The sequence below is a fragment of the Ustilago hordei genome (genome assembly GCF_900519145.1).
Source record: "Ustilago hordei strain Uho2 genome assembly, contig: UHO2_contig_09, whole genome shotgun sequence".
Taxonomy (NCBI): domain Eukaryota; kingdom Fungi; phylum Basidiomycota; class Ustilaginomycetes; order Ustilaginales; family Ustilaginaceae; genus Ustilago; species Ustilago hordei.
This window is the reverse complement of record NW_024545280.1, coordinates 454,936-467,830: the sequence shown is the minus strand read 5'-3', so window position 1 is coordinate 467,830 and position 12,895 is coordinate 454,936. Positions and strand designations below refer to the sequence as shown.

The window sequence follows — 12,895 nt, the reverse complement described above, 5'->3', positions numbered from 1 at the left end:
ACAAGCATTGCACACATCTTCTCTTGGAGTGATCTGATGGTGCACTCTGCTCTCCCATTCTGTATGCTGACATACAAGGTGGTTTTCTGCCACTTAAACCCTGCCTCCTGCTTCCACTCCTCTGCTGCTAAGCTTGACCATTCCATTCTGTTATCGCTGTGAATACACTTTAATGTGCAATCTGTTGCTATCTCCACTGTTTTGGTCCATGCTTTTAGGGTGGGGAACACTTCTGCTTTGCTTAGGAGCAGTTTCACATACACATAGGATGAGGCATTGTTGATGACTACCAGTGCATGGTGATAATTTGGATGTCCTTGTAAGTCTGTCATTAAGTCAATGTGTATCAACTCTAGTGGCTCCTGTGCTCATTCTGTTTTGCTGCTTGCCATTCTTGTGTGTGTTTGTTTTGCTTGACTGCAACAGTTGCAGTCTCTTGTGTTGTGCTTGAGCTGTGTATCCTTTCCCAAGTAATGAGCCTGGATTTGCTTGGTTTTGTTTCTGCCAGGGTGGCCGAATCATTCATGCCATAGTTTGCTTATTGTGTGGCTTGCAGGCCTTGCTGGGGTTGTGTTAATATCAATGCCCTCAAGAGGGTCATTGAGCTGGGCTGCTAGGGAGTCACCATGAATCTCCCATCTTTTCTTACACTGGTTGGTCTTGCTCTTGACCATGCTTCCATCATGTTGGAGGATTGTAGCTCCAGATTCTTCAAATATCACTCATGCACCATCTTTGGTTAATGCTGGAACAGACAATAGATTCTTGCTAAGATTGGGAATGTAAAGTACATCTGTGAGGGGTATTTTAACATTTCCAACTTGCAAGGTTGCATCTCCTATTGCCTGGACCTGTAATCATTCTTGCCCAGCAGTGTCTATGAGTCCTTGTTTTGCTGTCAGGGCAATGAGTTTGCTTTCATCACATACCATGTGATGCATAGCACTGGAGTCAAGGACCCATGTGTTGTTGGGTTTATGAGTGGTTGCATTACTGATGAACAGAGTGCACCTGAGTTCCTACTTCTGCTGTGTTGGGGCTTGTTCCTGGCTGCTGGTGCAGTTGATTGCAATATGGCCTGGTTGCCTGCATTTGTAACACTTAGCTGGCTTGTTAGGGTTTGTGGGATCACATCTGCCTCTGTTGTAGCCTTCTTGGTTTAGGATTTGGCCAGGTCTGCTGGCTTGGTTGGTTATGTTCTTGTTGCCAGTGAGTCTGGTTGCAGCTCAGATATGGCCAGAGAGTTTAGCTTCTTGATGTTTCTTGGCAAGTGCATGGTAGGCATATTCATAGCTACAGCCCAGCTGTGCAGCTTTAAGGGAGTCTACTGTCTGAGTATAGAGCCAGTCATCTTTGACACAACAGTACAAGGTGGACTTCTTGAGCTTTTCATCCATGCAACTGCCCAGTCTTGCAGCATCATTCCAAATTCGATCTAGTTCCTTTCCAAGGTTGATGACATTTCAGTGGACTAGCTTGATCTCATGCACTCAGTCATGAATTGCAGAAAGTTTGACTTCATCATTGATTGTGAGCACTGCTTTGAGCTTCTTGTACAGTGTAGAGCCAAGTTGTTCCTCTTTGCCTTGTTCTCGAATGGTGTATGTATGAATACTGCTCTCAGGACTGTGGTTGCATGATGACAGGATGAGGCCTAACAGGTGACTGTTTAGTTCTTCATCATAGTCCATGTGGTTGCTAGATATTTCCCTGGTAAGGATCTGTTTTGCATTCTTGATGGGATGTATGCAGTCCATAAACATGGGCTCCCAGATGGCCCAGTTGTTCTCATTGAGCTTGACGATCTGCAATACAATGCTGAGTACTGACTTAGGGATCTTTTTGACTTGGCTGGCATTTGGTTGGAGGTTCATCATAGAGAAGGCATGCTCCAAGATTTGGTCTTCATTCCAGTTGGTGTGAACCTCTCTGATCATTTGCATGGTGCATTCAAGCAGAGCTATGCTGTCTACTCTGGTTGGCATCTTGATGGCAAAGTGCCTTGAAGCTGCTGAGCTTCAGACTCTTAATCAGTTGAGAATTTTGGCACTAAGTTACTACTAAGTCATTTTTGAGTGCTATTTACATAAGCATATATATATGTGCATGCTTGGCAGTCACCTTCAGCCTGTGCCAATCTATGACTATTTTACTCTTCACATTGCTCCTAAGTTGTCATGGTAACACCTATGCATCCCACATGCATAGCCACCAACATGTGGTTTCGTATCATCAATAGTTACTTGCCCTCTGCAGACCCCATAGGCTCTGTTCAGTTCTGACACATCTCCAACCATTGTTACGTCTCCCTCAACTGAAAGGCAGCTACAGCAGCATGCTTCTTGCGTCCAAGAGGAGCCAATTCTGGCTAGACTGAATCAACTGCCTGTTCACAGCACAGCAAATAGCACAGCAAATAGCACAGCAAATAGCTCAGCACAGCACAGTTCAGCACAGTTCAGCACAGCTCTGCATGTCTTTATTTTATTTTATTTTATATTTTTTTATTTTTTTTGGAGTGTGTCTGTTACGATATCACGTGCGCAAGCTGTATGCACGGTGTAATGGTGTAACTGTTAGGGAAACATGGTTGGGTCAAGATAGCAAGCAGCAAATCATTTTCATTTCATGAGAACTAAGCACAGTAATGTCAAGAGTATATATGCTTCTACAGTCAGTATGTGAAGGTGAGGTGCCATGTATGACTACATGCTTTTTGAATGAGATAGGGGTCATTGGTGGGTGGTGTCAGACATTGGTGGGAGTTGACAGGTGGTGATGCTGAGTGAGGTTTGTGGAAATGTCAGAATATGACTAAGCAGTCATGCATTTTTACTGTCCCCCTTGCAAACTGAGGGATCTGAGGAGTTGAGGTTAGCCATGCCAAGATGTTGTCAAGTGCACATGAGCAGCTGTTGCAATACTGGTTTCATGAGGTAATCTGCAATGTTGTTGTCTGTTCAAACATATCACATTGCTATGTTGCCTTCTAAGACATGATGTTGGATGAGGTGGTATTTCATGTCAATGTGTTTGAGCTTTGAGTGGAGGGCCTGGTCCTTCACAACCTGGACACATCCTGTATTGTCCATGAGGACCACCAGTATGTGATCCCCAAAACCAAGGCCACACAGCAGATGTTGGTGGAAGAGGGCTTTGCATGCTGCTGCTGACCCAGTGACATACTTGGCTTCCATGGCCAAGTTCAACACACATTTCTGGACAAGACATGTGAGTTCCAGGTCACCAGGCTGCCAAAAACCTTAATGATTGATCTGGATGTGCTCTGCCAATTGGTGTGGGGGTCCATGGCCCAGTTGGAGTTGGTGTATGCTGCAAAGGCCAGGTTGTTCCTTTCTTCACCCCCAATTTGCAAGACCTTGCTGCATGTCTGGTTAAGGTACTTTATGACTTGGAGGGCTGCTTGCATCACATCCTCAGTTGGTTTGGACATGTGTTGGGCCAGGGTATTGGCAGTGAAAGAAATATCCAGCTGGACTGTGGCCACTACCCATAACAGCTTGCTGACAAGGATCAGATACCTAGTCTTGATGTCTCTATCAGCCTCAAAATCTGGAGGAGGTGTTGGAGGAGTGTGAGTCATGGGTGTCCACATTTTCTCCTGCAGCATGATCCATTCCTCAACAATCTCTTTGATGTATGTGTGCTGGTCCAAATCGATAGTTCTCCTCTTCTGGTCTGGAGTGATCTTGATCTTGAGGAACTCCATTGCCAGTCCTTTGTCAGTTATCTTCCATTTTCTGACAATTGCCTTCTTGATCTGGGTGATCTGGGTCCTGCACAGGGAGATGATGAGCATGTCATTGACATATACTGCAATGATTGCCCATGTTTTGCCTGAGCCTTGTAGGTATATGCAAGGTACATTGAGGAGTGGGAAGAAACCCAAGCACTGTAGATGTGCATCCAGTTCTTGATGCCATTCCCTGACTGATTGTTTGAGCCCATATAAGCTCTTGACAAGCTTGTATACCTTGCCAGCTGGGACCTCTGCACCCTCTGGCAGTTTAAGGTAGATGTGGTGATGCAAGTTGGTGTTCAGATATGCTTGGGTGATGTTGATCAAGTCAATCTCCCAATCAAATTTGGCCATGATGGTTGTCATGGGCCTGGATGCTCAAGAAGCAGGAGGGTCACTGGTTCATATGGACGGAGCACAGGTATCGAAGACCTAGCCGATACCAGTAGAGAGCATGGTCGCAGTGCAGTCTCCATGGAGACCATGGACTCCTATGGATTCACATGCAAAGGAGCACTGAGCCCATATGCGAGGAGGACCAGGCACAGCCACGAGGAGGACCAAGCTCAAAGAGCAGGCGCAGCCATGAGGAGGACCAAGCTCAGATGGTTACCACTCAGGGGCTCGAGAGACAGGAAGTCGACACAGGTCATGAGGAGGAGGAGCAGTGTCGAAGGAGTCGACACAGGTCATGAGGAGGAGGAGCAGTGTCGAAGGAGTCGACACCACTCAAGAGGCACAGGGGTGCCAAGCAGGAGAGGCCCCTGAGCAGTACTCGATGAAGAAAGTACTCTCTGGAGAGAGAGCAGGAGCAGCATCGCTGGCGATGCTGTGAAGAGGTATATAACCATGCTTTCTCATCATCATAGGTCGAGTGGATCCCCATCCACTCTACTCACCATACAACTAGTCAATACTTTAGAAACACAAGTACTCATTAGTTACAGTCAGCATAGCAGCAATCCATCAAGGTTGCTCCTCATCGTAGTGTGTGTGTTGTATCACCACTACCTGACGTCCGAAGGCGCCCATAGCAGGTTAGCGGTCCGGATATAGATAGAACCGAAGGCAGTAGTCCACTGCGGTCCGGGGATCACTTCAAAGCATCAAGTCAACACACTGGACACTCGTGTTGACGCCACCAACCTTATCATCAACACCATCAACCTCATTATCATCGACATCACCAATCTCATCACCAACACCATCAACCTCATCATCATCAACACCCACACCAGACCTTGGTGTCATCATAACATTGATATTGATCGTGCCGAGCTACCCCTGAACGGAGTGTCCACAGAGGTCAGCCGAAACCTACGATAGTATATACAACAAACGCCACCTGTTGTCACTGCACAACTTGATAGTCACCGATACCGAGACAATAGCTGTCACACAGTTTAATAGTCACCGAGTATCTCGACAGACCGACCTGGGTTTCAGGCGCGAGACCCCTGACAATGGTGAGTAACATTTGGATTGTGTCTTTAGGGACAACTGGGGTGAAGATCTCATCATAGTCAATCCCTTCTCTCTGTGAGAAGCCACATGCACAGAACCTGGCCTTGAATTTGTAGGGGATGTTATTAGCATCCATTTTTACCTGCAATACCAGCTTCAAATCTACAAGGGTTGCTCCCTCCAGTCTGTCTATGGTTTCTCAGATCTGCATGCTTTCCAAGCCATCCATTTTGGCCTTGATAGCCTCCTGCCAGTGTATTTGGTCAGGTCCTGCCAGCACCTCCTTGATCAAAAGTTTGAGGTTTGTGGCAATGGTCATATGTGCCTCAGCATTGTAGGCTGGGAGGGGTCCTATATCTGCCAGTCTGCTGCTGTGGCAAAGTTTTTCTTGGAAGCAATGCATTTCTGCTGCAGGTGGAAACTCGTCATCTGTATTGGTAGGGTATTCGAAAGCTGAGTCTGTGGATCCAGGGACTATGATGTCCCCCACAAATGTTGTGTCCAGTGCCGAAAGTGGCTGGTATATGTCATCAATAGGCTGTTGGAGCTCCTCACCATGCTCATTGATATCATTGTAACCTAGGTTTGCAATATCGGTCATGTCCTTGTAGTGTAACATGTTGGTGTCCTGAATTAGAGCTGTATCCTCATAATCACATCATGATTTGTCCTGTAGGAAATGTACTGAGTTGGACCAGAAGCTTGGTGGGTTGTGTTTGGGGGCTAAGAACTTCCATCCTTTGTGCTCTTTGTCAGAGGTTGTGTGCCCAAAACCTGATACCTGTAATAGAAACACGTCTGTTACAAATCCTGTTGAGATATGCAACAATGCTTGTGGTATTACGATTTTTGCTGAGATATGTAGTAGAGATGTCTCTATTACTTTTCTTGCCTGAAGATGCAGTAATGGTTTTGCTATGGCAGGTTTTGACTAACTGCTGTGGACACTCCATTCAGAGGTAGCTCAGCACAATCAATAACTGAATGTACTGATACTGACACCAAGGTCTGGTGTGAGCAATGTGATTGGTGGCACCGACACGAGTGTCCAGTGTGTTGACTGTACACTTAAGGTGATCCCCAGACCACAGTGGATGACTGCCTTTGGTTCTATCTTTATCCAGACCACTGGTTTGCTATGAACTGCCTTTGGACATCAGTGAGCAGTGATACAACACACATGCTACAATGGAAGCAATCTACTTAATTGTGACTATGCTGACTGAAACTAATATATACTTATGCTGAAGTGATAACTAGTTATGTATGGTGTAGAGTGGATGAGGATCCACTTGACCACTGATGACAAGGGGGCACACTTTATATTTGTTCTTGCATTGTCACCAGCGACTCTGCTTCAGCTCTCTCTCCAGAGGGTACCTTCTCTGTTGAGTACTATGGTAGCAGTCTCTACCAATGCTCCCCCCCCCCCCCCCCAGCTGGTCCCTACTCCTCCTGCTCCTGAGACGAGGGGGACCAGCATCATCTCATCGCTGATAGGGGCTGCCCCACTTCATCCTAATGACAATGCATGTCCCTCTCCTTCATCTGCCTCCTAACTTCAGCACCCATCTTCCTGTGCTGATCTCATCATTGTGTAAGGCCCCTACCTCATCTGGTGGCAACCTCAACTGCCCTTGTCTCTAATCCCTACTGAAACTGTCATACAATCACCCTTGCTACTGATCTCTGTGGAACATGTCATATGATCCTGTTTGCTACAGATCTGGGTGGAATTTGTGATACTGTCATTGCTTGTGCCAATCTAGGCAAGATCTGTCTTAGAGCTGTGTCTCCTACAGATCTCAGTGAGCTCCACCACAAGTCCCATGATTTGCCTGATCCCTCGATTCCTGCACTCCCTTCATATGACTTGATGGGTCTTCTTGCTTTCTGCGCATCCAGGCCCATGACACTCTTTGTCATATCTGACGAAGATGGCAGGGATGACTGGTTCATCCAGCTTCTTACACTTTGCTTTTGGTATGTTGACCCAGGCCAGGCACCCGAAGGTCTGGAGTAGTGTGAAAGGCTTCTGCAAGTCCTTACCATAGAAAATGTGATAGGGAATCTGGTTGTTCATATTTGGCAGCACATTCTTTGTAAACACAGCAGCCTCAGCTGCAAAGGGCCAGAATGTCTGTGGCAAACAGTGAGTGCACATCATTGTAATCATCATTTTGTGGATCATTCTGATGGTGTGTTCCGCTTTACCATTCTGTTCACTGGTGTATGCCAAGGTCTTCTGCCAGCAGAAACCTGCTTTGTTCTGCCAGCCAGTAGCTGTTGTGGAGACCCATTCACCACCATTATCCAAGTGGAGGGCTTTGAGTTTATGGCCTGTTTGTATCTCAGCATAATGTATCTACTCTCTTAAGACACACAGGGCATCTGATTTCATTTGGAGTGGTTTGACATAGGTGAAGCTTGAGGCATCATCTACTGCCACCAGTAGGCATGTGAACTCTGTCTTTGTCAACAGGTGTGTAGTCAGGTTGATGTGTACTAGCTCCAACAGGTCCTTGGTGCATATGCTGCTACCTTTGCCCATTTGGGCTTTGCTTGACTTTCTGGCCATGCAGTCTTGACATTTGCAGTCTGGGAGCTTGACCTTGTATAGCTTCTCTATGACTCTTGACTTGTTCCAGCCTGGGTGACTGCACTGTTCATGCATGAAGTTCAGGGTGAAAAAGTGCTTCTCGGCTTTTGCTGCATCATCAAGCATCTCAGGCAATTCAGATAGTCCATCATCTGGATGTACCATTAGTGCTTCATACCTGGGTTTGAGGATTTCATAGTGTCTTGTGTGGGGGTTTAGGTTGCTGGTAACCATTGTGCCATTTGAGAGTTCCAGCATTGCACATTCAGAATCGAAGATCACACATGCACCATCATTTGTTAATGCCTTAACCAAGATCAGATTTGCATTTGAGTCTGGAACATAGAGTACATTGTTCAAAGGTACTTCATGGCTGTTCACATTCAGCATGACCTGTCTGATTGCTATGATGCAAATTCTCATCCCACTGGCAGTCTTCACAAAACCAGTGCAAGGAGTGGGGGAAATGAAATTTGATTCATTGTTTGTAACATGATCAGTTGCTCCTGAGTCTACAATCCAATTTGTGGACTGATGATCCAGGGAGACATGGTAAGCAGATGTGATGGTGCACCAGGTGTCCTATGCAGGTGTCTGATTTGAGGTGGGGTCCTTTGTGGGTGTTCCCTCTTGGACTTTCTTTGGGCAATACCTGGATATGTGGTTCTTGGCATTGCAGTGGTAGCAATGTCAGATCCCATCAGGTCCAGGTTTACCACAGCAGTATGCTTCTTCATTTTGGACTTGCCTGTTGGTTAAGTTTGCTTGAGCCATCTTGATGTTGCTGGTCCTATGATCTGTCCAAGCAGTCAAGCTGTCTCATCATGGACATCAACGAGCACTGGGCCAAGGCTGAATCCATGGGTCACACCCTTCCCAAAATCCTCAAAGTCAAGACACTCATTGATCAGGCCAAGTATGTCACCCCTTACCACCACTGTGTTATCACCCTCGAAGACACCAGAATAGCATCAGATTATGAAGTGCTTTGTGCCACACTATGCAAACACCAGGCTTGCAGATGTTGGCCTGAAACATGTGAATCTTCCTGACTTCATTGAGTAGGGTCAACTCAGCAATCTTCTCCATCTTTGTGAGATCTTTCTTCAATCAGCCATAGAGGCTTTGTAGGCTCCAGGGCTCTGAGTTGGTGGGTCATATGAAAAGGTAGTTAACATTTTTGTTTCCAGCAAGTAAGGCACTGCTCTGGAGGATAGTGCATAACTTGCCATCAAGGGTGTGATTGTGGTTTTTGTATCCAGGAGCCACAATGCTGTCAAGATGCTTCATGGCTGCTGGCCAGTTGGATAGGATCCCTCTGAACCAGGGGTTCCAGGCATACCAATTCTTAGTTGTGAGCTTTGGCACCTCCTTGAGGGTGTCATGAGTGCATGAGAGTCTTTGGTGGAAGTTGGAGCAGCATGAAGGTTTCTTGTATGCATTGGCATTCTTTGCTTTGTTGTGCTTGGTGAGCTTGATGAGCATGCCTTTAAGCACTTTGGGGTTGAGGTTGGAGATAGTATCAATGTTGTAATGCATTTCATTGCCATCATTGTTGTCATCATTGGAGTCATAGCACACATAGGTTTCCATACCAATCAGCATTTGCTTACATGGTGCAGCAAGGGGCATTTCTTTGTGTGGTCCATCAGATAGATCACTGCTTCCAGTGTTGGAGTCATGGATGCATGGGGGCATGTTGGTTTGATGGATTTGGCAGAGGCAGGCCCTTTCTTTGGGCAGCAGAGGTGGGTGAGGATATGGGTTGGACAGCATGGTGAAGCAGAGCAATGTTCAATCAGTAGGGTGTTCAGTCTCTTAATCTGTTAAGGAAACATGGTTGGGTCAAGATAGCAAGCAGTAAATTGTTTTCATTTTGTGAGAACTAAGCACAGTAATGTCAAGAGTATATATGCCTCTACAGTCAGTATGTGAAGGTGAGGTGCCACATATGAATACATGCTTGTTGAATGAGATAGGGGTCATTGGTGGGTGGTGTTGGATGTTGGTGGGAGTTGACAGGTGGTGATTGTCAGGGGTCTCGCGCCTGAAACCCAGGTCGGTCTGTCGAGATACTCGGTGACTATTAAACTGTGTGACAGCTATTGTCTCGGTATCGGTGACTATCAAGTTGTGCAGTGACAGCAGGTGGCGTTCGTTGTATATACTATCATAGGTTTCGGCTGACCTCTGTGGACACTCCGTTCAGGGGTAGCTCGGCACGATCAATATCAATGTTATGATGACACCAAGGTCTGGTGTGGGTGTTGATGATGATGAGGTTGATGGTGTTGGTGATGAGATTGGTGATGTCGATGATAATGAGGTTGATGGTGTTGATGATAAGATTGGTGATGTCAATGATAATGAGGTTGATGGTGTTGGTGATAAGGTTGGTGGCGTCAACACGAGTGTCCAGTGTGTTGACTTGATGCTTTGAAGTGATCCCCGGACCGCAGTGGACTACTGCCTTCGGTTCTATCTATATCCGGACTGCTAACCTGCTATGGGCGCCTTCGGATGTCAGGTAGTGGTGATACAACACACACACTACGATGAGGAGCAACCTTGATAGATTGCTGCTATGCTGACTGTAACTAATGAGTACTTGTGTTTCTAAAGTATTGACTAGTTGTATGGTGAGTAGAGTGGATGAGGATCCACTCGACCTATGATGATGAGAAAGCATGGTTATATACCTCTTCTCAGCATCGCCAGCGATGCTGCTCCTGCTCTCTCTCCATAGAGTACCTTCTTCATCGAGTACTGCTCAGGGGCCTCTCCTGCTTGGCACCCCTGTGCCTCTTGGTCGACACAGCTCCTCCTCCTCATGACCTGGTGTCGACTCCTTCGACACTGCTCCTCCTCCTCATGACCTGATGTCGACTCCTTCGACACTGCTCCTCCTCCTCATGGCCTGGTGTCGACTCCTTCGACACTGCTCCTCCTCCTTTGATCAGTGACAGTTCCTTTGGCTCTTGTCTCTCGAGCCCCTGAGTGGTAACCATCTGCATGCTCCTTGAGCTTGGTCCTCTTCGTGGCTGTGCCTGCTCCTTGAGCTTGGTCCTCCTCGTGGCTGTGCCTGCTCCTTGAGCTTGGTCCTCCTCGTGGCTGTGCTTGGCCCTCCTTTGCATGTGAGTCCATAGGAGTCCATGGTCTCCATGGAGACTGCACTACGACCATGCTCTCTACTGGTGTCGACTAGGTCTTCGATACCTGTGCTCCTTCCATATGAACCAGTGACCCTCCTGCTTCTTGAGCATCCAGGCCCATGACACTACCCCCCTCTTAAGAGCCGAGCTCCGTCGAGGCATGCTCTGGTCTGGTTCATGCTGACTCCTCCTCTTCCTTGACAACATCGTCCCCGTCATCCTTCCTCCTTCTCTCAACGTCATCCTCCTCTCTCTACTCCTCCTGTTCTCTCCTCCTCTCTCCACTCTGTCTACTCACTCGTCCCCCCTCCGACACCTCATACTCCTGGATGAGGTCGGGACAGTTGAGGTTCTCTACTGGTTCCCATGAAGCAGCTTCCTCTGAGTACCCTCTCCACAACACCTTGTACTCCGTAGTCCCATTGTGTGAACGCTTGTCGATGAGTGCTTCTACTTCGAAGTCGAGGTCCTCATCTGGAAGTGATGGTATGGTGGGCTGTTCAGCACGTTGAGGAAGAGAACTTGTTCTTGCTGGCTCGAGCATGGAGACATGGAACACATCATGCACCCTAAGGTTTGCTGGCAATGTGATTCGATAAGCTCGGCGTCCTACCCGTTCCTGAACTGGGTAGGGTCCTGCAAACCGGGTGTCTAACTTGGGTGTGGGTCTCCTTGTCTTCCAGTTTCGTCGGTTGATATAGACCATATCACCCACCTTAAACTCGATGTCCTTGTGCTTCCTGTTATACTGGTTTACTGATCTACGTTGTGCCTCTCTGATCTGCTCCTGGAGGTACTTGCAACGCTCCTTTCCATCCATGAGGTACTCGAAGCGACCTGGATCATTGACTCCTAGTCGTTGAGGGATGTCAGGATGAGCTTTGGGGTTCCATCCATAGCATGCAAAGAATGGTGAGACACCAATGCTGTTGTGGACCGTGTTGTTGTATACAAAGGCCGCAGTGTCCAGCAGGTTGGCCCAGTCATTCTGCTCATAGTTGCAGTACATCCTGAGATATTGCTCTATGACCTGATTGACTCTCTCTGTCTGACCATCAGTTTGAGGATGGTAGGCCGTGCTAAGTGAGTGCTTCACACCCATTTGCTCTGCAAATGCCTTCCATGCTCCTGATATGAACTGCCTGCCTCGGTCCGAGACCATGTGATCTGGATATCCGAAGAGTCTAACCATGTGTCCATATAGCAATACTGCAGTCTGTTTGGCTGTGACTGTCTTATGGGTTGGAGCTAGTATGGCAAACTTGGTTAACCTGTCGACGATGACTAGGATAGAGTCATAGGTCTTGGAGTCATACTTCTTTGATGGTGGTAGTCCTTCAATGAAGTCGAGGGATATGGAGCCCCAGGGCCTGTCTGGGGTTGCTAGTGGCTGTAGCAAACCATATGGACGATGACGAGGAGCTTTGTACCTAGCACATACAGGACAACTTGCTACATAGTCTGCAATCCAAGCTGTCATGTTTGGCCACCAGTAATGTCGTTGAGCTGCCTTGATGGTAGCATCTCTTCCTACGTGTCCAGCAGTGATACCATCATGGCATTGGGTCATCACCATGAATCGCAGATGCTCTACAGAGAGAGACTGTCCATCTACCTCTTTGGCACTCCTTGAGTGTCGGTTGTTGGTCCTCCCTGGCATGATCACCTTGGGGATAACCAACCTTCCTCCACTGTACCATAGGTCATCCTTGAGTTCGAAAGGCTTCTTCCTATGTATCTCCTGTAGCTCTTGGTCTAAAGGCTGGAAGATCTTGACCAGGTCTTTGAGACCTTTTGATGCTATGGACTCCATCGAGATCATGGGGGCCACTAGGAGCGAGTCATGGTCTGCTGTCTCCTTGAACACTCGAGGAGGCAGTAGTTGCCTCACATTGTGATCCTGCTCTTCACCGGCTGGTT

The 12,895-nt window shown here is 47.4% G+C and overlaps 1 protein-coding gene across 1 annotated transcript; it reads right to left on the bottom strand.

Annotated features, from left to right (window-relative positions):
* Positions 1–5,423: 5,423 nt before the first annotated feature.
* Positions 5,424–5,843, bottom strand: UHO2_04509 (uncharacterized protein; the record flags this gene model as incomplete). The annotated part of the gene is made up of 1 exon (XM_041558501.1): positions 5,424–5,843. The coding sequence occupies one exon, from the start codon at positions 5,841–5,843 to the stop codon at positions 5,424–5,426; it is 420 nt and encodes a 139-aa protein (XP_041414435.1).
* Between the last annotated feature and the right edge of the window lie 7,052 nt (positions 5,844–12,895).